General features: G+C 37.4%; 1 protein-coding gene across 6 annotated transcripts in view; it reads right to left on the minus strand.

The window, feature by feature from the left end:
• KLHDC10 (kelch domain containing 10) overlaps nt 1–22,916 on the minus strand; it is a 60,403-nt gene extending 37,487 nt beyond the window's left edge. For 2 of the 6 annotated variants that reach the window (XM_057550075.1, XM_057550076.1), the window contains exon 1: nt 22,637–22,916. In XM_057550075.1, coding sequence (XP_057406058.1) covers nt 22,637–22,811 — 175 coding nt within the window. In that variant the 5' untranslated portion in view covers nt 22,812–22,916. The remainder of the gene's footprint in view (nt 1–22,636) is intronic. The other 4 variants (XM_057550073.1, XM_057550072.1, XM_057550074.1 and 1 more) reach the window with 3 other exon arrangements.
• Nucleotides 22,917–26,737: the final 3,821 nt, after the last annotated feature.

Here is a 26,737-nt window from a genome sequence, read left to right on the forward strand (position 1 = left end):
GTTTAAATAAGTGCTGACTGGAAAACAAAACAAAACACAAAAGCTTACTAACATTCAAAACCGTAATCTCAGTGATACCGACAGGAATAATTATGAGGGTAAGAAGAAGGGCTGGAGAAGGGAAAGCAGGTGAATGGTAAAGTCCTTGTCTTGTTCAGAAGAAAGATACAGAAGGTGATTAATACAGATACTGATAGAAAATATAAATTTAAGTATTATGTAAAAAATTTAAGATGGCTTCACTCCAAACATTTAAAGAAGACACAAATGCTTTCAGAGAATAGAGAAACGCATTTATGAAACTAGTAGAACCCTGATATCAAAATCTGATAAAGACATTAAAGATCATTACAGGTCAACATCCTTTATAAACATAGGCACAGAAATTCTAAACAAAATATTATCAAATCAAAGTTACATAAAAAGAATAATATATCATGGCCAAGTGAAATTTGTTCCAAAAATGTGAGGCTGATATAACATTCAAAAATCAGTATAATTCACCACAAAAACAGAATGAAGAGAAAAACTATGCAATCATCTCAATAAATGCAGAAAAAGCATTTGATAAAATTCAACACCAAGCCAACTGGGGGAAAAAAGAAACTTATGCTTACACAAAACCTTGTACGTAAATGTTCATAGAGGGACTTGCCTGGTGGCGCAGTGGTTAAGAATCCGCCTGCCAGTGCAGGGGACACAGGTTCGAGCCCTGGTCCGGGAAGATTCCACATGCCGCAGAGCACCTAAGCCCGTGTGCCACAACTACTGAGCCCGTGCTCTAGAGCCCGTGAGCCACAATTACTGAGCCCGTGTGCCACAACTACTGAAGCCTGTGCGCCCAGAGCCCGTGCTCCACAAGAGAAGCCACAGCAATGAGAAGCCTACGCACCACAACAAAGAGTAGCCCCCACTCACCACAACTAGAGAAAGACCGCATGCAGCAACGAAGACACAACACATCCAAAAATAAATAAATTAATTTTTAAAAAAAGATTAAAAAAATAATAAATAAATGTTCATAGAAAGTTCATTCATAATAGCCAAAACCTGGCAACAACCTTCCAATGAATCAGAATGGGTAAATGAACTGTGGTTCATCCATACCATGGCAGACTACTCAGTTATCAATGAACTAACAATTGATGGGGGCAATAACTTGAATGGCTCTCAAGGGAATTATGCTGAATAAAGAAAGCCAATGTCAAAAGGTTACATGATTTCACTTATATAACATTATTGAAATCACAAAATTATAGAGACGGAGAACAGATTAGTGGTTGCCAGGGGCTTGCCAGGGGGAGGTGGCTGTGCCTAAACAAGGGCACATGAGGGGCCCTTGTAAATGGGTCTGTTCCATATCTTGTCTAGGTGGCCATGCAAATCTATACATGTGATAAAATTACACAGAACTCAATACAAACACATGCACAGACACACAAATTAATGCATGTAAAACTAATGAAATCTGAGTAAAGTAAGTTGATGGTATCAATGTCAATTTCCTGGTTGTGTTACTGTGCAGTAGTAACAAGATATTATCATCTGGGAAACTGGATGAAGGGTGTATGAATCTCTCTGTATTATTTCTTACAATTGCATTATAAATCTACAATACCTCAAAGTGAAAAGTATGAAAAATTAAATAAATAAAACGAAAATGCAGAGAAAAAAAAAAACCTGACTATGTTGATATGGGGCAGATTGCATTCAAAATGACATATCTGAAACAATTATGAATATTTTAACAATTAGAACTATTGATAGAGAACATGATCTAAGAATTCTGGTTTAGGTGATATGGTCCTATTGCATTATACAATTCAGTATCTATAAAGAATTTCAAAAGAGAAGCAAATTAACACTGTATTCAGAATCACTGCACGGTTGTGCAGACTGCTTATTGCACGAGAGCTCCATGCCAAGTGGCTAAATGGGGACTAAAATCCAGCCTGCACTCTGCTGCCCAATGTACTCACAGAACTATGTCTACATGCACCATGGCACACTTTGGGCTGGCAGTGACCAACTTGTTAAGTGAATGACTTTCTTTTAAACATAAGAGAAATAACATTTATTGAGTATCTATTCCTAGCACTTATATACACTCATTTTTAAATTTCTGCCTTTGCCTTTCAAAATAAGATCTGAACCCATATCTTAGTTCTGCTGTGCTGCTCGGGTATAGAGTATTCCTCAGGAGGCTTTGGTTCTGTCTCAAATCGTTTTTGAAACAAAGTGGTGTATAAATTAATACAAACCAAAATATGAATTACAGTGCAATATTGTACTGTGTTATGGTTTAATTAGTCATGGCATTATATATATGTATGTTTATGTGTGTGAAAACAGCTGCATTCCTTAATAAAAACACTGTTCTAAGAACTCATTTAAATCCTCACCACAACTCTTAGATAAAATTATGATCCCCAATTTACAGATGAGAAAACTAAGACATAGAGAGATTAAGTAATTTGACCAAGGTCACTTAGCTAAGTAAGCAAGTAAAAACTCTGGTATTCAAACCCATGCAGGTTGGATCCAAATCACTCTTAACCACTCACAATAATGCTCATAGTCACAATTCAATTTGGGACCTGAAAAAGTATGTCTAACAGAGGCACTTGATAAATACTTGTTAAATGAATGAATACTATGGCAGTAATTCTCAACCAAAGGTACACTCTCCCAACTCCCTAAAGAAGTTGCTCTCCTCTCCCAAGATTCTGGTATTATTCTCCACTATACAGTCATCCCTTGGTATCCACTGGGGATTGGTTCCAGGACCCCTGAGGATACCAAAATCCGAGGACGCACAAGTCCTTTCTTCTAAAACATAGCTAAGTGTTTCCATACAACCTACTCGCACATCCTCCAGTATACTTTAAATCCTCTCTAGATTACTTATAATACCTAATACAATGTAAATGCTATGTAAGTGTTGTAAATACAATGTAAATGATCTGTAAATAGCTGCTGGAGTGCAGCAAATTCAATTTTTGCTATTTGGAACTTTTATTTTCCCCAAATATTTTTGATCCGAGGTTGGCTGAATCCATGAATACGGAATCCGCGGATACAAAGAGCCAACGGTATCATTATACTGCCACTTATTTAAGAATACAAACCAGGGCTTCCGTGGTGGCACAGTGGTTGAGAATCTGCCTGCCAATGCAGGGGACACGGGTTCGAGCCCTGGTCTGGGAGGATCCCACATGCCGCGGAGCAACTGGGCCCGTGAGCCACAACTACTGAGCCTGCGCGTCTGGAGCCTGTGCTCTGCAACAAGAGAGGCTGCGATAGTGAGAGGCCCACGCACCGCGATGAAGAGTGGCCCCCGCTTGCCGCAACTGGAGAAAGCCCTCGTGCAGAAACAAAGACCCAACACAGCCAAAAATAAATACAAAAATAAATTTAAAAAAATAATAATAATAAAAACCAGGGACTTCCCTGGTGGCACAGTGGATAGGACTCCACGCTCCCAATACAGGGGCCCCGGGTTTGATCTCTGGTCAGGGAACTAGATCCCACATGCATGCCACAACTAGGAGTTTGCATGCTACAACTAAGGAGCCCGTGTGCTGCGACTAAGGAGCTGGCGAGCTGCAACTAAGGAGCTGACAAGCCTCAACTAAGGAGCCCATGTGCCACAACTAAGGAGCCAGCGAGCTGCAACTAAGGAGCCCGCGAGCCACAACTAAGACCCGGTGCAACCAAATAAATAAATAAATATTAAAAAAAAGAATAAAAACCATAGTAAGTCATAGCCTTCTATGGGCTATGAAGGCTATAACTAAGGGCTATTAAGTCTATCATAGACTTCTTTCCTCCTATAAAAATGAAGTAATCACAGCACATTGAGAGACATCTTCAAACCTTAAGATATTCTTTGTCATTTTGGTTTATATCGTTAGTTATTCAAGTATGACTTTACTGAAAAAAAACAGCCTTGTAGGGTGAGTAGTTTTGTCTTTGGGGGAGGGAGAGAGCACAGGAGGAATTGTATCAGGCTCAAACTGTTCCAAAAGGCAGATGTGATACTGAAACCACTGTTCATAAATGACTGAATTCTAAGTTATACTATCTTTCCTTAGAAATAGTAAAAATGAAAGAGGCTAAAAATTTTACAGATTAAAAATTAATCAAAAAGTATTATAATTCATAAACCTGTGTTAGATTAAACTATTAAATCGGGACTAACAAACAAAAATTCTAGGAATACTCCTGACTTAAAATAGCGCCATCACATTCCTAATGTTTACGAATGGCTGCCAAGACTTTGAAATAAAGTTTTAAATAAAAACCCCACCCTTTGGGACCAGTTTAATCTTTTGATAGGAAAAAGTAACTATAAGCACACCACAAACTATATGTATACTAGATGGTCTCTAAAGCTCTAAAAATTCTACAATTTTCAGTGGAATCAGAAATGCTCTAAGAATCTTAGAACTTACCCAGTGCAATGGTTCCTGGGATGCTGACTAGACGGCTCGTTGCAAGCTTATTAAAAAATATAAAAATAAAAACAAAAACAAAAAAAAGCAGATTATCAGGTCCATCCCAGTAGGTCTGGTATATTAACTTCGGTAGGGAATCGGGTTCTATTGAGACTAATAAGAATTATTGGCTCTCTTCCCAGAAAAATGCACATATATGCTCACAATTTTACATATGATACAATCCTCTGAAGACTATTCACAGACTTGTGAATTGAGGGACTCCAAGTTAAAAAATTAAAAGAATTTAGACCCAGAATGTTATAATTGTTTTCAAAGGGTAGTTAAATGGAAGAAGGTATAACCTTATTCCATATTCTACCAGAAGACACAACTAGGAGAAACTCATGAAGGTGCAGCTGAATTTAAGGTAACAATTAGAGGCAACAAATAATCTGACAGCTCTCTCCACAAATAGGCAGCCCATTAATTTAAGAGGTCAAAATAAGTAGACCTCTTTAAAATAGAGGTTAAAAAAAAAGATTAGAGCTATTGTGGAAAGGATTCCCACACTGGCTGGAAGATAAGGCAAGATGACTTCCAATGTCTTTTTCAATTTTAGTATTTTATGATTCTAAGGAATTTTAGAAGAGGGGAAAAGGGAAAAATAAAAAGTCAATCTTAAAACTTTGTTTTACTTCTTATAGGTTGTTTTCCATATTTAAGATTAAAAGAAAAAGTCTGCATTTGTGCTCTATGTTACCTGTGTCAATGTGCCTGTCTTCTTTTTTTTTTAATTGAAGTATAGTTGATTTACAATGTTGTGTTAATGTGTGCCTGTCTTGAAATGTAAACCATAGCCAAAGGATCTGTTTTTCTTAATTCAATATTGCTTCCTTCCTTTTTATCTCAAGCAGAACTTCATTAACAAGCAAACAAAAAAAGCATATAGAATATATCCTACAACCCTAGAAAATAACCCAATCAGTTTTGTTACTAACAACTATGTATTTGAATCTTAATTATACTGAAATAAAAATTTATAGTAATAATTCACTCAAAGAGCCAGACTACATTATTTGACCTTTTCTTGCTCCTGGATTTCTTGTACTCTATAACTTGAGTTTCCAGAGAATAACCTCTCTCCCCAAAAACATCCCTGAGGAAAAAAAAAAAAAAGACTATATACTGGGTGAGTATAGATGTAGGAGATTAAATATGAAAAACAGATTTTTAAATCAATACATTTTGACAAAGCCTGCTGATCTAAAATTTTGCAATCTGCCTCCTTTAAGGAGCACCAAAGATGGGTAGCTCTTTAGAGGCACAGAGTCCACCCTATTTCTGCAAGTGAAACTGAGAAACTAAAGAGAAGGAAATCTGCAAATTCTAATAGTTAAATGACTGTATCCAGAAATGTCATTTATTACTTTTGCTATTCATTCTGTTCCTTGATTAAAACTAGAAAAGTGATCAGTTTTGAAAGTGAAGACACAGCTGTTCTATATGAACTCACTTTCCCTTCTCTCAGGTAGCCATTTTCTGTTGGCAACTGCAGTGTCTTCCAAAAAAAATACCTAGACTTGACCAAAGGCAATGAGAACTTGTGTTGGACTAAATCTGGCAAAAAGCAACAAAACATTCACTAAATAACAAATTTTTAATACCAGATATTTTAAGAACTGTTTTAAAAAGTCTAATATTAAGAAACAAGCTATCCTGAGAAACTGATAATAATCCTGTTATGTAAAAAGCAGAGAGCCAATAAGAACATCTTAAATGCAAAACTAAAAAATGCCAGATATGAATACAGCCAAAGTACACATGATTTCTAGTAAGACATTTGCATGAAGCATTATATTCAGAAATAACAGCTATTCTTTACTCAGAAACAAAAATTTCAAAAAATAACATTTCACAAGAACATTTGCATTGAAGCATTTTTTCTATAAGTGCACAGATCAGTTTTGGACTTAAAATCATAATTGAATAGAAGATTTTGATGTAGCTTTAAGAAGTTATTTCTCTCCCTGAATGGTTTTCTCAGTGTTTTCTTTTGTATATGCACGTTATTAAAGCTAAATACATTACCTCTTTCTAAGGTACACAGTTCACATTATAAAATTCATATTCCTGCATCAAGTTTGTGTGTTTGTGTGTGTTTTAAGGAATTTATTCCATGTGACACCAAGATGTTTGCGGTTGGCTTTGGTTTGATCAATTACACATCTGATTCAAATTAACTGAGTTGACAGTTTGCTGATGAAACCATATGGCAAGAACTACTGTGGGTAAAAAGGGAAACAACTTTTTCAAAAAGCACCATTAAACTCCAATGACTATCTACCTCATTTTTTTTTTTTGGCTTAATTACTTCTAATTTCACTATCTAGTCTTATAGACAAACTCAATGATCACACTTTAGATAAAGCTTGGAGCAAATTCACTAACAGTATAGCATATATAAAAAGGAAGAGTATTAGATCGAGCTGAATTCTAAAAGCAACAGGAAGCCACTAAGGATTCTGATCCTGGAAGCAATAATCATAGTTATGCTTTGGGAAGATTAATCTTCTTTCAGTATATAGAATGAAATAGGAAGACTGAGAATGACAAAAACATTACAGGTTTCCCGTTATCCTAAAGTAGAGTGTTCCTAATGAAACCTTTCCTAAGTCGAAATGGTGTAATGCGCAGAAGCAATTACCTTAATTACCTTTGTGCTAACCGATGCACAAAATAAACCCTGAAAAAGCACAGATGCTCGCAGACACAGTGCAAAGCTATACGGCTTGATGCTGAGATGATGAGTAGTTCCCAGGCAAGGAGCTTGGCGAGGCCACTCATGCTGCTTGGGGTGCGCCCTGCCTCTATAACAGCTAGCTGCAAAACAAACGCTGAACCAATTTTTGCTTTTCACCTTTTTTTATAAAAGTGAAAATCCTCTTCAGATTTCTTTCAGTTAGTGAAAACAGATACCTTCTTAAAAATGAAGTGGTGTAAAGCAAACTTTGTAAAGCAGGGGATACCTGTATTAATATAGTCCAATTTGAGGCAGTGAAGGCCTGAATTACAGCAGAACTGGGAAGGACAGGCAACAGAGACGAGGACAGCACAGTGGTTAAAAGCATGGACTTTGGAACCACACTGCTGTATCCAAATCCTGTATCTAAATCCTGGCTCTGTCCCTTGCTAGCTATATGGCCTTGGACAATGTCTTATCCTCTGGGCCTCAGCTTCTTTCTCTATGAAAAGGGGACGATAACATTACCTACTCCTCATTAGGTTATGAATAAATGTTTATAAAATGCTTAGCTAAGAATATTATTTGGGGATAAAACACAAGGACTTAAAGACTAGCTGGATGGGAAAGCTGAGTAAGATAAAGAGATAAACTATAAGCGTGAGTTTTAAAATTCTGTAACTTGAAGAAAACTTTAAAAACACAGACACTAAAGGGTAAGTTGGCAATATTTATCACTATGCATTGCACAATGTTTTTAAAGAGTAAAAGACCAGAGACAATTTAAATATCTATCAATTGTGTGGCTGGCACCTTGCTGTACACCTGAAACTAACACATCATTGTAAATCAACTATACACCAATAAAAATTATTTTTTAAATTTGTGTGGCTGGTAAATTAGTGTACATCCATACAATGAAATACTTTCAGCCATTAAGAAGAATCAGATCAATCTAAATGCACTAATATAGAACAGTCCCCAGAATATATTTTCAGTAAAAAGAAAAAAAAGAAGAAAAAAGGGCTGGTGCACAAAGAATACTTTATGTTCTACTCTAATTCGTTTAAAAATAACGTTAACATACACCTATATGCATATATATGCGAATTCTAATTCTGGAAAGATACACCAGAAACTAACAGATGATACCTCTGGGGAGAGACTAGAGAATCAAGGATCTAGGGAGAAAAGAGATTTTGTCTCCCTTGTATACTATTTGATTTATCATGTTTATGCAGTGTTTTTTAGTTTAAAAAAAAATAATGAAAAAAAAATGACAGGCAGGGAAGGTTGAGTTCAATAGTAAGAAATCATATTTACATATTTAAGTGAACATAACTTTTATGTGTTCTACAAGTTTGCCCAGTATAGATTCTGGTAACAGTCTAATGATCTGGGGGTTCAAAACACTAAAGACTTTTTTAAAAAAAGATGGTCTTAAAAATAGCTCAGGGAGAATAAACAAAATGAACCTTAAAACGTATACAGGCTATTAAAAACTAGGCTGCATTTCAAAATTCTAAATTTATATGTCAGTTTGTGATTTGAAATTCTGAATATGGTTTCCCATGTTACATATAGTTAGTAAGTCCCTAGGCCACCCCACAAAAGCCTACTTCACCCACAATGATAACTACAGTACTGCAGTGACAGCAGTAGAGAGTCCACCATTTTAGAACCTTATCTTACTCAAGTTCTCAGGCACATCTGACAAGGTGAGCTCTCCCTCCTTGGAACAATTTCTTCTCTTGGCCTTTGTGAAACCAAGCAGCCCTGCTTCTCCTCCTATTTTACTGACCTTCCTCACTTGCTTCTCCTTTCCTTCTCACCTTCAAGAGTTATAGTCTTCTGCCGCTATTTCTATTTAATCTTTCTTGGTGACCTCACCTAATTCAGTGACTTTAAATACCATCTGTATGCTAAGAATTCCAAACTTTATATCCTGAGCCTCCACCTCTCCCTTGAGTTTGATTTATATATGAAGACTGCCTCCCTATATCCTCTACTTGGAGGTCAAACAGGCATCTCAAGCTTAACACAGCCAAAACAGAACTCTTGATTGACCCCTCACAATCCTGCTTCTCTCAGTCTGCTCCATCACATTTAATGACACCATCATCCATCAAGTTGCTCAAGACAAAAACTTTGGAGTCATCCTGATTCCTCTCTTTCCTTCATATTTCACAGTAAATCCTGTTAATGCTACTTTCAAAATATATCTCATACTCAATGACTTCTCACCACCTATACCACTGTACCCTACTCCAAACCACCATCATCTTTTTAGGAGACTACTGCAATACTTTTCTAAATGGCCTTGATGCTTCACTTTTACCAATTCCCACAATCCATTCTCCACCCGGCAATTAGAGAGAGCTTTAAAACATGTAAGTCACATCACATACTCCCCTGCTTAAAACTGTCCAATAGCTCCCCTTCTTAGAATAAAGAAAGGTCACAAATTCAGTTTTAAACATGATAAACTTGAGGGGTAAAAGCCATATAAGTGGAGACATGGAGAAAGCAAGTATTTGGCCCTCAAGAGAGATTTGGGCAGAAGTTACAAAGTGGCCTTGCTTATTAGCATATGAATGAAAAATGAAAACCATGGATTTGGAAGAGAATACCTAAAATAAGTGGAAAAAGAAGGGCAGAGGCAAGGGACCAAGACTTGAGAACTCCAATAACTTAAAGCTCTGGTAACAGAAGAAGGATCAATAAAGAAGACTAAGTATGAGAGGCCAGACACATAAAAAGAAAACCAGACCTGATGCCAAGGAAGCCAAGGAAAAAGGACGTTTCAAAATGAAGAGAGATCAGGTAAGATGGAGACTGAAAATCAACCACTTGATTTGACAACACATAAGTCATTTGCGACTTTAGCAAGAGCTACTTCAAAGACAATGAGGAGATATGGCAATGAAGACAGCAACTCTAGTCAATGCTTTCACGAACTTGATTATGAAAGAAAAGGGAGAGACCAGAGATATAAAGCTTGAGCAAGCTCAAATGCTATAGGGATGATTTAATGGAGAGAATGAGGTTGAAGACACAGATAAGTGACAAAAATGTAAATTTTCTGAAAAGGCAGGAAGGGGTGGAATCAAGGCACAGATGGAAGGATGCAACAACTATTTCTGATAATACTGAACATAAAATTGTACTTGGAAAAACAGTATTTGGAAAAACCACACAAAAATTGTATGTGCTAAATTCCTAGGTTAAAAAAGTGTATTTAGACTTATGTAATGTAAAATAATCTAAACTCAACTCTTTTGCATGAATAACTATAGACACTGACAATTACTAACTCATTCAATAAACATTTAGTAAAAGTCTGCTATAAGCGGGGCAGTGTTCTAGTCTCTGTGGAAGGTGACAGAGAATAAGACATTATTTTTGTCTTTAAGAAGCCCATTGTTAGTAAGCAGATAAGTGTGAAAACAAATACTTGCAATTCAGTGTAATTACTGTGATCCTTTGTAAATAGAAAGGAAGGTGGTGACACAAAGAAGAGGCACAATAGCACGGACTGTGAAGTCTAACAGACTGGGTCTGAATCCTAACTCTGACATCTATTAGCTGTATAAACTTTGTGCAAGTTCTGTAGCTTCTCTCTAAGCCTCAGTTCCTCATCACAGAAGGGGATGAGAAAGTTAATTACCTCACAAAGTTATGAGGATTAAATAAATTAATACCTGCAAAACACCCGGAACAGAGGCAGACACACAGTAACTACTCAGTACAAGTAACTTATTTGTATCAAAAGAGAGAATAGAAAAAAAGCTGTATAAAGTATTCTCGGGTGGGTCTTAGAAGACAGTAGGAGAATGGCAATCTAGGAAGAAAAACTGTTATGTGCAGAATCATGACACAGTGTGGTACTGCAGGAAACTGCAACTTAAAAAAAAAATCTCTCCCAACCTAACTTCTTCCAAGAATTTAAGGCAACTAACGGCAAATAGATCTATAGCTGAAATATAAAATGAAAGACATAAATGGCAAGGCTGGAGAGGTAGAACAGGACAGACAGAAAAGTTAGAGTAAAGAGGAAAAACTGACACGACTTTATGACCAATTGGATAAGGGGTGAACAAAAGAAAGGAATCTAATGTGATTCTCAGATTTCTGGCTTGATTCACTAAACTGATGAGGTAGCCATTAAATTAGAATTAGGAGCATAAAGGGAAGAACAGGTTTGGCAGGAAAGATAATGAAATTGTTTTCAGACATGCTGAATTTAAGGCACTCATCAGTCACTTGGGTGGCAATGGCAAACAGGCTAGGAAAAGAGGTCTGGATTGGAGACAGATTTGGATGTTGTCAGGATAGTAACATATCCTGGGGAAAACATAAGAATAAGGAGGGAAACAAACAAACTAACATATACTCTTGGATATCAATACTAAGGGGCAGATAAAGAAAAACTAATGAGAAATTCAAGCGATTAAAAAGGATAACTAAGAGCTCTTTAGTAACTAAGAGCTCTTTAGGAATACAGACTGTGTCTAGTTATGTATTCCCATGCTTTAGTACGGGAGGTAGTCAAAATCAAAATCTAGAGAAACTGGGTAGGATGAAGACTAAGAGATACTAATGGATTAAGGTAAGTTATTACCTTACCAAGAGCACTTGAGTAGAATGATGGAGGTAGAAGTGAGACTGCAATAGACTGAAGAGGAAAAAAAGAAATTAAACAAGAGAGTCTATTCTTTCTGAAAGCTTGGCTGTGAAGGAAAGAAGTAAAATAGCACATCAGCTAGAAAAAAGCCTAAAAGGTTATTAATATGATAAATTGAGAAGAAACAGATTCTACTTGATAAAATAACAGAAAACATAAATAAGTGTTTATGAGTAAAACATTTAAATACAGAACAGCTTTAGGAGAATCCCAAGTTGCTACTAGTAATATGTACTTACTTATACTGTATTAAATAAAATATAATTCACTGATAAAGAACTAAAAGGAAAGCAAAATATCAAAATGTTGACACAGTTGTCTTTATGTGGAATTACTATAGATGATTTTCCCCTTGTTTCAAGTTTTCAATATTTTCCAAATTTTAATGAGTTTGTATTCCTTTTTTTAAATCAAAGTATAGTTGATATACAATACTATATATTTTACAGATATACAATATAGTGATTCACAATTTTTAAAGATTATACTCCATTTATAATTATTATAAAATATTTGCTATATTCCCCATGTTGTACTATATATCCTTGTAGCTTATTTTCTACCTAATAGTTTCTTAATCTCCTACCCCTATGTTGCCCCTCCCCACTTCCTTCTCCTCACTGGTACCCACTAGTTTGTTCTCTGTATCTGTGTCTGCTTCTTTTTTTGCTTTATTCACTAGTTTGAGGTGTTTTTTTAGATTCCACATATGTGATATCATACAGTATTTGCCTTTCTCTGTCTGACTTATTTCACCTAGCACAGTGCCCTCCAAGTCCATCCATGTTGCTGCAAATGGCCAAATTTCATTCTTTTTTATGGCTGAGTAGTAATCCATTGTATATATAAGCCACAACTTCTTTATCCATTCATCTGTTGATGGACACTTGGGTTGTTTCCTTACCTTGGGTATTGTAAATAATGCTGCTATGAGAGCTTGTATTCCTTTTATAGTGGTGGTGGTAGGAGGTGGAAGACAATAAGCTTTACCAAAATTAATGATACTTCAGGGGCAGAAAAGACTTAAGTGATTCTAACTTGAGGAAGATAGAGAAAGATGAAATATTAACAGGCAGAGAGCAGAAAAGAAATGGAAGGAAAAAAATAAAACCAATGCAGAAATGAAATCTTCATTGTAAGTAGCACAAAGGAGTACAGACACTGCTGAAAACACAGTAAAGGACCTGGACAACAGAACTGAGAAAGGCAAGCAAGATATAACCTAAATGGGAAGGAAATCCAAAAAAGAGGGGATATATGTATAAGTATAGCCAATTCTCTTTGCTGTACAGTAGAAACTAACACAACATTGTAAAACAACTATACTCCAATAAAAAAATTTTTTAAAAATACTGTTTTCACCCCCCACCAAAAAAAGATATAAACAAACTCTGAAAACCATAAAACATTGTTGAAAGAATTAAAGAAGATCCAAATAAATGGAAAAACATCCCATGTTCAGGGATTAAAGGACTTAACATTATTAAGATGGTGGTATCTCCAAACTGATGTACAGATTCAACACAATCCCTATGAGAACCCCAGCTGAGTTCTTCATACAAATTGACAAGCTGATTCTCAAATTTATATGGAACTGCAAGGGACCCAAAATAGCCAAAACAAACCTGAAAAAGAATAAAATAGCAGAGGGACTTCCCTGGTGGTGCAGTGGATAAGACTCTGCGCTCCCAATGCAGGGGGCTGGGGTTCAATCCCTGGTCAGGGAACTAGATCCCACATGCATGCTGCAACTAAGAATTCACATGCCACAACTAAGGAGCCAGCGAGCCACAACTAAGGAGCCAGCGAGCCACAACTAAGCCCCGGTGCAACCAAATAAAAAATAAATAAATATTTTTAAAAAAAAAAGAATAAAGTAGGAGAACTCACACTTTCTGGTTTCAAAACTTGTTCCAAAGCAACAGTAACAGAGGCAGTGTGGTACTGGCACATGGACAGATATTACAGATTAATGGAATCAAGAATCCAGAAATAAACTTATACATGTTTAAAGTCAACTGATTTTCAACAAGAATGCCAAGACCATTCAATGGGGGAAAGAACAGTCTTTTCAACAATGGTGCTGGCACACAGGACAGTCAGTTAAGATAACCTTTACCACAAACCAAACATAAAAACTAACTCAAAATGAATCAAAACATAAATGTTAGAGCAAAACTTTAAAACTCTTAGAAAAAAACACAGGGGTGAGTTCTTCATGACACTGGATTTGGCAAAGGATTCTTAGATATGACACCAAAAGCAAGAGCAACAAAAGAAAAAAAATAAGATAAATTGGACTTCATCAAAGTTTAAAACTTTTATGCTTCAAAGAACACAATTAAGAAAGTGAAAAGACAACCACAGAACAGGAAATATATTTGCAAATCATATATCTGATAAGGAACTTGTACCTAAAATATACAAAGAGCTCTTACAATTCAATTATTATTGTCTTTATTAAGACAAATAATCCAATTAAAAATTAAGCAAAGGATCTAATAGACATTTCCCAAAGAAGACACACAATTAGTCAACAAGCACATGAAAAGATACTCAATGTCAATCATACCTCAAAAAAAAAAAAAAAAAACCAGAAAGAAAGGAAGAAAGCAGGAAAGGAAAGAAAAGAAAAAGAAAAAGTGCTTGACATCATTAGACATCAGGGAAATGCAAATCAAAAACTACAATGGGATGCCACTTCATTCCCACTAGGATGACTGAAATCAAAAAGTCAGATAACAAGTGTTGACAAGGATGTGAAGAAACTGGAACCCTCTTATACCACTGATAGGAATGTAAAATTCCAGCCACTTTGGAAAACAGTTTGACAGTCCCTGAAATGATTAAACATAGAGCACAGAGTTACGAAATGACCCAACAATTCTATACCTCGGTATATACCTAAGAGAAACGAAAACGTATGTCCACAGACAGATCTGTACACAAATGTTTACAGCAGCATTATTCATAATAGACAAAAAGCGAAAACAATCTATATTTCCATCAACGGATAAACAAAATGTGGTATATATCCATACAATGGAATATTATTTAACCAGAAAAAGGAATGAAGTACTGATACCTGCATCAAATGAATAAACTTGGAAAATAGTATGGAAAGGGAAAGAAGGCAGTCACAAAAGACTCTATGATTCCATTTATATGAAAAAGTCCCTAATAGGGAAATCTATGCAGACAGTAGATTATGGTTGCTTAGAGCTGGGATAGTGGGTAGGGGAGGATGGGAATAGGAGGATAAGGAAGTGACAGCTTAAAGGACATGGGGCTTCTTCTTGAAGTGATGAAAATGTTCTAAAATTGACTGTGGTAATAATTCCACAAATCTGAATATACTAAAACCCACTGAACTGAACACTTTAAATGGTGAATTGTATAGTATGTGAAGTGTATCTCAATAAAGCTACTAAAACCACAGGAATGGAAATGTTAAAGTTTAAAAGGATTAACCACTATTGTGCCAAAGAAAATAAATAAATAATTGAACTGCAAAATATTTAGAAAAAAACTACAAGAAGCCTACAACCTATAAGACACAACTCAAGTAGTATTCAGAAGAAAACTCATAATTTAAACACTTAGAAAGAATGAAAAGAACATTAAGCATCTAACATAAGAAGAGAGAAAAACAACCACAAAATAAACCAAAGGAAACCTAAAGGAAGGATTTAAAACATGAAAGAAAAAATTAATAAGTAAGAAAAAAGAGAAAAATAATATAACTAATTTTTTTTAAAATCCAAGAGTGGGCTTCCCTGGTGGCACAGTGGTTAAGAATCCGCCTGCCAATGCAGGAGACACGGGTTCGAGCCCCGGTCTGGGAAGATCCCACATGCCATGGAGCAACTAAGCCCGTGCACCACAACTACTGAGCCTGCGCTCTAGAGCTCGCAAGCCACAACTACTGAGCCCGCAAGCCACAGCTACTGAAGCCTGCAGGCCTAAAGCCCGTGCTCCGCGACAAGAGAAGCCCCTGCAATGAGAAGCCCGTGCACCACAACCAAGAGTAGCCCCCGCTCACCGCAACTAGAGAAAGCCCGTGCACAGCAACGAAGACCCAACACAGCCAAAAGTAAATAAATAAATAAATAAATAAATTTATTTAAAAAAAAATCCAAGAGCTGGTTCTAAACACAAACAAACAAACAAAAAAAAGGGCAAGGCCTCACATGTACAAAATAAGAAGTGATAATGAGTAAAGTGATAATGTAGTCACAGACACAGGAAATTTTTTTTTAATCGTTAAAGAGTATCTTGCTCACTTCACACAAATGATTTTGAAAACTTAGATGAAACGGATTATTTTCTAGGATAATATAAGTTAGCAAATCTTCCTCTCAAAGATATAAATTATAAGCAGTCGAATTATCATAGAAGTAAAGAGATAATTGTCAAAGAGCTATTCTCCCCCCAAAATACTCAAGGTCCAAGTAATTTCACAGGCAATTCAACCAAATCTTTAACTTCAATGCCATTTAACTGGACAGGGAAAGAAAAAGAAAAAAGTTTAGAAAAATAAAGAAAAGTTTGAAATTATTTTTATGAAAGTGGCATAATCTAACAAAGATAAAATACATAAAAGAAAACTACAAAGCAATTTAGCTTAAGAAGAATGATGCAAAATTTCTAGATAAAGTTTAGCAAATAGAACCCAGCAGCACATTTTAAAATAATAATACATAATAACAAAGTGAACTGATTCAGGAAAGCAAGGATGGTCCAGTAATAGTAAATCTATTAGTACAATTCACCACAATAGTAACCAAAGGAAAAAAATTACATAATTCCCACAGAGGCTAAATTTCACTTCCATATTTTAAAAAATCTTAATAAAATGGTAAGAGCTGACTACTTTAACATAATATGTGTACTTCAACCTAAAGTCAGGTCTAATCTTAATAGGAAAGCACTAAAAAAAACTCGAATTGATGTCAGGAATAAGGCAAAGATCCACTACTATCTTATCGTTTAATATTTTTGGAAAGTACTAGCCAAATCAATTTGACAAAAGAAAGAAATAAGTATAAAAACTGGAAAGGAGGAGATAAAATTATCTTTACTTGGTAATGATATGATTATTTAACTGCAAAACCCTAGAAAAACAACTGGGAAACCATTACAGATAGTATGAGAATTCCAAAGGTGGTCAGATACAAAATTAATACTCAGAAATTAATAGCACTACCATATTCAAACAACAAGATAAAAGATATAATAGCAATAGAAACCCCATTTACAATAGCAACAAAAAAGATAAAACACCAGGAATAAACATAAAAGAAATGTGAAAGGTCTACATGAAAAAAACTTTAAAATGTTATGAGGGCTACAAAAGAACTCTTGAACAACAAGAAATGAATGTACACCCTGTTCCTGAACAGCAGACTGAACCTCAAAAAGATGTCAATGATCTCTAAATCAATCTACAAATATAATGCAGTATCAATAAAAATACCAAAAGATGGGGAAGGGGAGCTCGATAAACTAATTCTAAGTTTTACAGAACAAGCAAAGAATATTCAGGAAAACTCCAAGAAGTAGAATGAGAGAGGACTATAATCAAAGAATGGGGTCACTAGGTATAAATAGGTAAACTGATCAATGAAACACAATAAAAAGTCCAGTAAGAATGCCAAATTATATGTAGGAACTAAGCACACCTATAGATAATATTTCAATACTGTGGTAACTGGGTAGCCACCTAGAAGAATAATAAATTCCTACCTGAATACTTTACATAACTTAAATTTTGTATGAATAACTTAACTTAAAAATAAATGATAGGGCTTCCCTGGTGGCGCAGTGGTTGAGAATCTGCCTGCCAATGCAGGGGACACGGGTTCGAGCCCTGGTCTGGGAAGATCCCACATGCCGCGGAGCATCTGGGCCCGTGAGCCACAATTGCTGAGCCTGCACGTCTGGAGCCTGTGCTCCGCAACAAGAGAGGCCGCGACAGTGAGAGGCCCACGCACCGCGATGAAGAGTGGTCCCCGCTTGCCACAACTAGAGAAAGCCCTCGCACAGAAACGAAGACCCAACACAGCCATAAATAAATAATTAATTAATTTTTTTAAAAAAAAGATAAAATTACCAGGAAAAACCTAAGAATTTTAATTTTAATTAGAAATAATATTGAAATAGGAAAGGCCTTTCTTATGACAAAAAAACCTAAAATCAAAAAAAAGATTAATAATTACAACTACAAAAAAACTTTAATTTCTGCTGAAAAAATATACCATAAACAAGGTTAAAAGCTAAATGAGTGTGCTTCCCTGGTGGCGCAGTGGTTGGGAATCCACCTACCAATGCAGGGGACACAGGTTCAAGCCCTGGTCTGGGAAGATCCCACATGCCACGGAGCAACTAGGCCCGTGAGCCACATTTACTGAGCCTGCGCGTCTGGAGCCTGTGCTCCACAAGAGAGGCCGTGATAGTGAGAGGCCCGCGCACCGCGATGAAGAGTGGCCCCGCTTGCCACAACTGGAGAAAAAGCCCTCGCACAGAAACAAAGACCCAACACAGCCAAAAATTTTTTTAAAAAAATTTTTTAATTAATTTTTTAAAAAAAAGCTAAATTAAACTGTGACAAATATCTGCAACACATAACCAAGGCAACTAATTTCCGTAAAACAGAGCTCCTATAAACAATATTAAACATCCCAGTAGAAAAATGAACAAAAAATATAACCAGATGAATAAGAATGATAAACAGATGTTTTAAATAAAGGAAACAAATATGGCTGTATGGTTCTTATACCTATTGAAAAGATGAAGAAAAATATACCTTTTAAATTGGCAATGTAAAAAAAGTTTAATAACCCACTCCGTTACCAAAGGTATGGAAAGCCAGAACTCCAGCACCAGTAGTGGAACACAAACTGGTACAACATCTATGAAGGGCAATTTGACAATATCTATCAAAATTTAAATAGCACATATCCTTTGACCCACCAATTGTATGTCTAGCAATTTACTCTAAAGGGATATTAACTGTATCATCCTTTGCTTTAGCAAGACTGTAAACGTTTTAAATGCCCATCCAAATAAAGAAATGCTACCATTTTTCTCCCCTCCTACACACACACACAGACACACACACACACACACACACACACACACACACACCTTTTTGAAAGATACACAAGAAATTAGTTGCTTCTAGGGAAGGAAGCCAATTAGCTTGGGTCAAAGGAAGAAGGAAAATGTGCCTTTTACCATTTGTACCATTTGTATCTTATATCATAAACATATATCACATTGAAAATTTTTAAGATTTTCAGTATTATTTTTACCCAGCTTTACCAATTGTTATATTTTCCCTCCTCTTTGTCAGTTTTCCAGTTCCTACATTAGCAACAGTGTTTAACTGTTTCCCCAAGCAACACATGGCATTTACTCAAATTCACACAGTTAAATCACAACAGTAATGTGGGTTCATTGTCCCCATGATCTCCTTGCCCCTGAGCTCTATGCCTGCATACTTATTCTACAGAGAGCACTGTCCCTGTTCTTTACTGCGTATACAGAGATTATGAGTTAGGAGAAATCCAGGACTAAGAAGCTATGAATTTCTTGGCCTATGGGGCAAACACATAATCACTATTGTATTTTAGGAGACAGAAAAAAGGTAAGAAGCTGCTCAAACAAGGTTTCACGAAACATTACTTGTGCTGCCACCGTGGATGCAGAGTCTAGTCCACTATTTTTATGTTTAAGAAATTGATTGTATCCATTTTTCCAGAGTCAATGGGGCTACAGGGAATTGAACCACACTAACCAATCACATTCACAAGAACTTAACTGCTTACACATAATGCCAATGTATTAATTTAGAATTTAAGAATATATATGTATGTGTATGTATACATGTATATATACATGTATGTTTGATGCATATGTGTATATATATAAAGAGTAGCAAATCATGCATATCAAGGAATCACACACAAATGGTAATATATGCCCAAGGAGAGCCACATGATAGCATGAGTGTGTATAGGGAGGAGAACAAATAGAAGGTCAGAGAAGACTTCCCTGAAAAACACAGTGTGATCAAGCTGAGATCCAATGGGAAATAAGTTTAAAAAAAGAACAGAAGGAGGAGTAAGAGGGTTGCTGGATGATGGAATAGTAAGTACAATGGCACTGTGGCAGAAGGGAGCATGATCTAAGGAGGTAGAAAAAGATCAAAGAGCAAGACAACAAGATGTAGGGTTATCTGGAGAGCTAGAGAGGGGTCAGACCATGCAGTGGCTTTTAGGCCATGTTAAGGATTTTTGCCTCATCTTAAGAGCGATGAAAAGCTAGTAAAGGGTTGTAAGCTGAGATGAGAACAGACTTGTGCTTGCAAAAGATTAGTGTGCTGTACAAACTGGAGGGCAAGAGTAGAAGCAGGAAGACTGCTTAGAAAGCTGGTGCAGGAGACCTAAATCAGGGATGATGGCAGCAGGGACTGGAGTTATGGCACAAATAAAATAAATAGGACTTGGTGATTGATTACACCTGAAATGCAAGGAAGAGGAAACCCTTAAGGAGGATGCCCAAGTTTCAGGTTTGTATAACTGCAGGAATAAAGATGCTATCCCTGAAAGAGAGAACACTCCAAGACCAGGTTGTTTTGATTTTGTTGTTTTGTTTCTTTGGGGGCTAGAGAGAGGGTAGATATGCAAAAAAGTAAGAAAGGGTTCTGAGTGCCCAGTATCTGAAAATCTTGCTAGAGAAGGATGAAAAATGGAAAATGGGATTAGAATTCAAAGGTGGGAGAAAGTTAGCTCAAAAACTTATTATTTTTTAACCTCCATGGTCAGCCATAAAACAGGCCTAGAGATTTCTACCCCTCCCCATCACCTAAAATCTTTTTAAACATATCAAAATAAAATCTTTCAGTCAAGGGGAGAGGCAAGGCTTAAAATGCAATACTTGTAAAAATAAAGAATTGGTGTGAAAGAATTTCAAAGTATATACTGAAATATCAGATGTTCTTAATTCTGAGAGTGAAGAGAAGACAGAGGCTTCCTACTTGGGGAAGGAAGAATTAAGTGCCAGTCAAGGAGAAAAGAAAGCAGAAAAGAAGAGCTGATGGCCCCACTGCATGAATTTTCACAGTTTAAACACATTTACCTTTACCTCTGGACAAATGGGTGTTCTTGGCCTTGTGTGCTAAGAGAATGCAGAAATAGCTCCACACCTAACCCCCTTTTCAGAAATTATGGCCTCCACTGCCATCAGGTGGTGGCAGTGAGGAAGTGCACCAACCAGTTTCTTCGAGCCTGGGAATGCCTATATGAAGCCTATGGTATAATTAATCTAAGATCAAAGACCTAAGATTGCAGTAGAGGACAAACTAGTTATAGTCTTTGGTAACAGATTTATCTTCTAACCTGTCAATACACAAAAATGAAATATTTTGCTATTAATTTGGGGTAAGAAAAAAAGATTTCTCCTTTTTTTCTTTTTCATGTTAAAGAGCATATATTTAGCAATTTTAAGAATACCCAGTTTGATACTATCATCTCAAACCCAACTTTTGCTGTATTATATATCTGACTAAAACTGCTTCACTGTTAATTTTAATGGCGCATATAAATGAATTCATGTGCATTTCTAGCATACATCAATAACCTTATTGCAAACACAAGCAATTGTCTCATTGAATATGCAAAATTCCCTTTATCTTCAAATTAATCAAATAATTTTTGACTACTTAGAAGTACAAGGCATGATAGTAAACACAATTCAAAAACCCTCATATTCTCAAAACTCATCAGCTAAACAAATATATCACTGATAAAATCAACTTCAATCTTATTCACAAAAAACATGGTGATAGATTAACACACATTCTTGATAGTTCTTGTCATGGTAAAAATAAGCTTGCCCAATATAATATTTGACATTCTGGGCAGTACACCTTCATTCTACTATACTGAATATTCACTTACAAATGTAGTTCTTTAAATTTGCTGCACACACACATCGATTTGATTTGTCTGTCTTTCAAGGCATTTGAACACAAGGACACAAGGATAGGAAATTGTAGGCAAAAACGTGAAATTATCACATTGGGTACATTTTTCCAGCTCTCAATCAGTTGTTTTCATATGGTAGACACAGCATAATTTTGTCACTGAGTATATTCCTGATCTTCATTTTCTCCCGTTAAAATCCATACACACTATCTATTCTGTCTCTGTACCTTCCAGAATATTAATAATTCAACTAGTTTTCCCTAATTCTCTTGGTTCTGTTTCCCACCCACCTCCCACCCACCCCACTTCCTCCTCCTTTCTTGTTTCAGAATGCCTAACTCTTACACACTAGAGGTGGTTTTTTTTACAAAAATCACTCTTTGGGATGCTCTTCCCTTTTCTCTCCTTAAAAATAATTTCCCACAGCTAGGCGCCAATGTCTTTCTTTTACAAGATCAAACTGCGGAAGAGGACGAGACTGGGAACCGAGTGAGCGAACATTTGAGAATGTCAATGAGACAGCGGCCTCTCCTTTGAAAAGAAAACACAACTCTCAGCACAGAGCTTTCAACAGAGCAAAAATACTTTTTTTTTTCCCGCTGTGCTCCTGTTCCCTCCCCAACCTCAAAGACACCTTTCCTTTTCTCTAAGCCCCAGTCGCTTTGCTATGCGTGGGGCCTGCCTTTCCTCCTCCCAAGGAAAAGAAAGACAGGGAGAAAAGAAAAGGTAGCAGTCACCTTCCCGCCGCGCCCGCGAGCTGTCAGGACCGTGCCCTACGACTCACCTGGCAGGTGCGGCCGCCCGGAGAGTTGCACGAAGCGGTTGAGCTGGCCGGTCCCCCGACCCCCGCTGCCCCCACTGCCCCCGCCGGCCCCGCTACCTCCGCCGCCCCCGCCGCCACCGCCTGCGGCGCCTCCTCCCCTCCGGCGGTTCCTGTCCCAGCCCTGGGCGGCCGACATGACCCGCTAACAACGGCTGCAATCCGGTCGCGGCAGCCTGTGGCCCGGCGGCACTACCCGAGCCTCCTTCCTGGGCTCCTCAAGAGACCCGGGAGACAGGGGAAGGGGGAGCGCCCGGTCTCACCAGCGGCCAATGACTGACGGACTTGGTGACAGAGAACCAATGGCCAGTCGTCTTCTTGGTAGGTGGAGGGAGGCGGGGAGATACGTGGTAACCATAGCTATGGCTAAAAAAAAAAAGTGGGGGGAGAGAAAGGCAGAAGCAGCCACTCATCACTCGCATCCACCGCGCTAAGCAAGCCCGCGTCGCGGTGACTCCTGCGGGATCAGGCGAGCCAATCGAAGGCCGAGTGAGAGAGGCCACGCCTGCAGAAAGAGTCCCAGTGGCGACTCCAGGCGTGTCAGGATTCAGGAACGGGACGCGCACATAATACAGATATTTTGAGGCAGTACTGTGTTCTGCCAGCTTTACAGGCTGAGATCCCTTTCCCACACTACACAAAGAGGTCTCTTCGAGGGGCAAAAAACAGGGGGCGGAGTCAAAGCTTAACTGTAAGAATGAGGTTTCATTTGTCTTGTCTTTCAGTCGACTGGCGGAACTCCTCCCTAATTCAATATAAGCCACGTCCCAAGCAAACAAACAGTTTTAAACATAGTTAACAAACATGGGAAGATGTTCAAGCTCACCAGTAATCATAGAATACAAATTAAGACCCCAATGAGAAGCCGTTTCAGGCTTATTACGTTAGAAGGATTGTTAAAGTAACACCCAGCAGTGAATTAAGAGTCCCAAGAAAAATGTTCTTTCATAGATGACTGATGGCTATGTAAATGTTTTTGTTCAAATTCCTTTTTGCTCATAGAAAATTTGAATCAGCTGGAAGACAGGAACAGGTACGGAGGATCAAGATCAAAGAAAAATGTAGATGTACAGATCAGGAATTCCTATTGTTCCAAAATTAAACAGAAAATTTGGCTTTGAACTTACTGGGCACAGTGCAAAGTGGGAAAATAGATTGTTCACTGACGTTTATGAGTGGTAAGGGAAAACCATATTAATTCCTGAAGGGAAACAAAACTTTCCAAGATTCTTGATCTGGTGGCTTTTTTTTTTTTTTCGTGACGTTTCATGTAGGAGAACCTTATGTGATGCAAAGAAAAAAGAAAATCTGCTGGAGCTGAGGATGCGTATCCTCTTGGTGCAAATTTCATGTCCCACTGGCCCCGCCTCCTTATTTTGCTACTTTCAGGCCCTGTGGGCAGGTATTTTACCCATGAAGCATTAGAAAGCACTGCTTACAAAAATGTTTGAGACCTGAAAAAAAAAAGTCTATGGCTCTAAAATATGAAAATCAAAATTAATCAATATTAATTTTTATAAAGAAACTGCAGCATTGAGTAACCAAATAGTAGATGAAAAAAATTTTCTTTTTATAGGAGTATTCCAAGTAATAAATAATGAGTGATAGACTATCACCATTTTGCAACCTCTAATGAATTCAGAGATCAACCCACTGAGCATCAACCAGTGCTGTTATCACAAAAAGAAAGTTGAAACATACATGCCTCTAGAATGTAAACATGACTATGAAGTAGTCTTGTAGGAAAAAATTGAACCTGAATCCCATCAGAGTTCTATATCTAACCACCAATTTATAGGAAATATGGAGGACAGAGGAACATTAAAAAATACTACAGGGCTTCCCTGGTGGCGCAGTGGTTGAGAATCTGCCTACCAATGCAGGGGAAACGGGTTCGACCCCTGGTCTGGGAAGATCCCACATGCCGCGGAGCAACTGGGCCCGTGAGCCACAATTACTGAGCCTGCGCGTCTAGAGCCTGTGCTCCGCAACAAGAGAGGCCGCGATAGTGAGAGGCCCGCGTACCACGATGAAGAGTGGCCCCCGCTTGCCACAACTGGAGAAAGCCCTCGCACAGAAACGAAGACCCAACACAGCCATAAATAAATAAAATTTTTTTAAAAAATTAAAAAAAAAACTGCTACAGAGATGCAGAAAGCAAAATCCAGACTATTGATATTCTACAGGATAAACAAGCAAATTTCTTCAACAAAAATTCCAGAGGAAAAAGATTTGAAGGGAAATAAAATCTATAGATTAAAAAGAGACTTGTGATGATTGTATAACTCTGTGAATATATTAAAAATCTTGACTGGCATTGGTTGCACAACTTTGTTAACATATTAAAAACCACTGAATTGTACACTTGAAAAGGGAGAATTTTATGTTATGTGAATTATATCTCAAAAAAATTTTAAATAACATGGGAGGAGTGGATGGTGAGATAGATGAAACAACATTGACTTCATTTTAAATCAGTGAATTATATCTCAATAAAGCTGTTTTAAAAGAGAGCAACTTAAGAGGTATATCAATGATTTGCAATAACATTCACCCTTTAGTAGCATTACCAAACCAAACTTGGGTCCACTCACCCATGCACAGTAAAGCCAAGGAAGGAATGTGCAGCGTTTACTGCAGGCGCCAAACAAGGAGTAGGGGCAGCTAATGCTCAAAAGACCTGAACTCCCAGATGGATTTTAGATAAGGGTTTTTAAAGGCAAGGTGAGGGAGAGTCACAGGGTGTGTGATCAGCTTGTGCATAATTCTCTGATTGGTTGATGGTGAGGTAACAGGGTGATGTCACAGGGGTTACCATCATCAGTCTTTAGGCTCCAGCCTGTCTGGGGGCTAAGTGTTCATGGTTATCATGCAGTTAGCTTCTTCCATCTGGTGGGGGTTTCAGTATCTGTAAAACAACTCAGGAATGCACATCAGACACTGTCGTCTATGTCCTTCAGGGAGGAACTAAAGGTTCTGTAACTATACTATATGGCTGATCTATTGTTTAAATTGTCACCAGTTCTCCTGGACCAACTGCTATCTTTTGTTACATGTTCACATTCATCCAGACATTAACTCTTGAGCCAGCCTTTTGTGACTTAGGGGAGGCCTGAGAGACTAAAGTTTTTCTACAAACAAGCAGCAGGCAGAGGACATGGGGTGGGGGTGGGGGGGTCTGTCCTGGGAAGACCCCTAGGGTGCAATAGTAAGCCTTATGTGAATACTGATTCATAAAAACTGGGGCAAAAAGCATTGATGAGACCACTAGAAATCTGAACACTGAATATTTTATGACATTAAAGAATTGTTAATTTTTAGGTGGAATAATATTATTGTGGCTATGTTAACAAGAATCCTTTTCTTTTTGGTTTTTTTTTTGGCCGTGCCACGCAGCTTGTGGGATCTTAGTTCCCCGACCAGGGATTGAACCCCGGCCATGACAGTGAAAGCACCAAGTCCTAACCACTGGACCACCAGGGAACTCCCCAAGAGTCCTTATCTTTTAGATATACATGCTGAAATACGTGTGGATAAAATTATATAAGTCACTTATTTGCTTCAAAATAATATAGGAACCAGAAATTCCACTCCTAAGTGTATACCCAAGAGAAATGAAAACATACGTCCACACAAAGATGTGTACATTGCTGCTTATAGCACTATTATTCACAACAGCCCAAAAGTAGAAAAAACCCAAATGTCCATGGACTGACGAATAAACAAAATATGGTATATCCATACATGGAATATTATTTGGCAATAAAATATGGAATATTATTTGGCAATAAAAAAGTGGAATACTGATACATGGATAAATGTTGAAAAATTATGCTACGTGAAGGAAGCCAATCACAAAAGACCATATATTATATGATTCTGTTTATTCAAAAATGTCCAGAATAGGCAAATCCATAGAGAAGGAGATTGGTGGTTGCCAGGAGCTGGGGGAGAGAAGAAGGAGTACAGGGGTTCTTTTTAGGGTGACGAAAATGTTCTGAAATTAGATAGTGGTGATGGTTACACAATTTTGTGAATATATTAAAAACCACTGAATTGTACACT

Source organism: Balaenoptera acutorostrata, chromosome 7, assembly GCF_949987535.1.
Source record: "Balaenoptera acutorostrata chromosome 7, mBalAcu1.1, whole genome shotgun sequence".
In the NCBI taxonomy this organism is placed as follows: Eukaryota; Metazoa; Chordata; class Mammalia; order Artiodactyla; family Balaenopteridae; genus Balaenoptera; species Balaenoptera acutorostrata.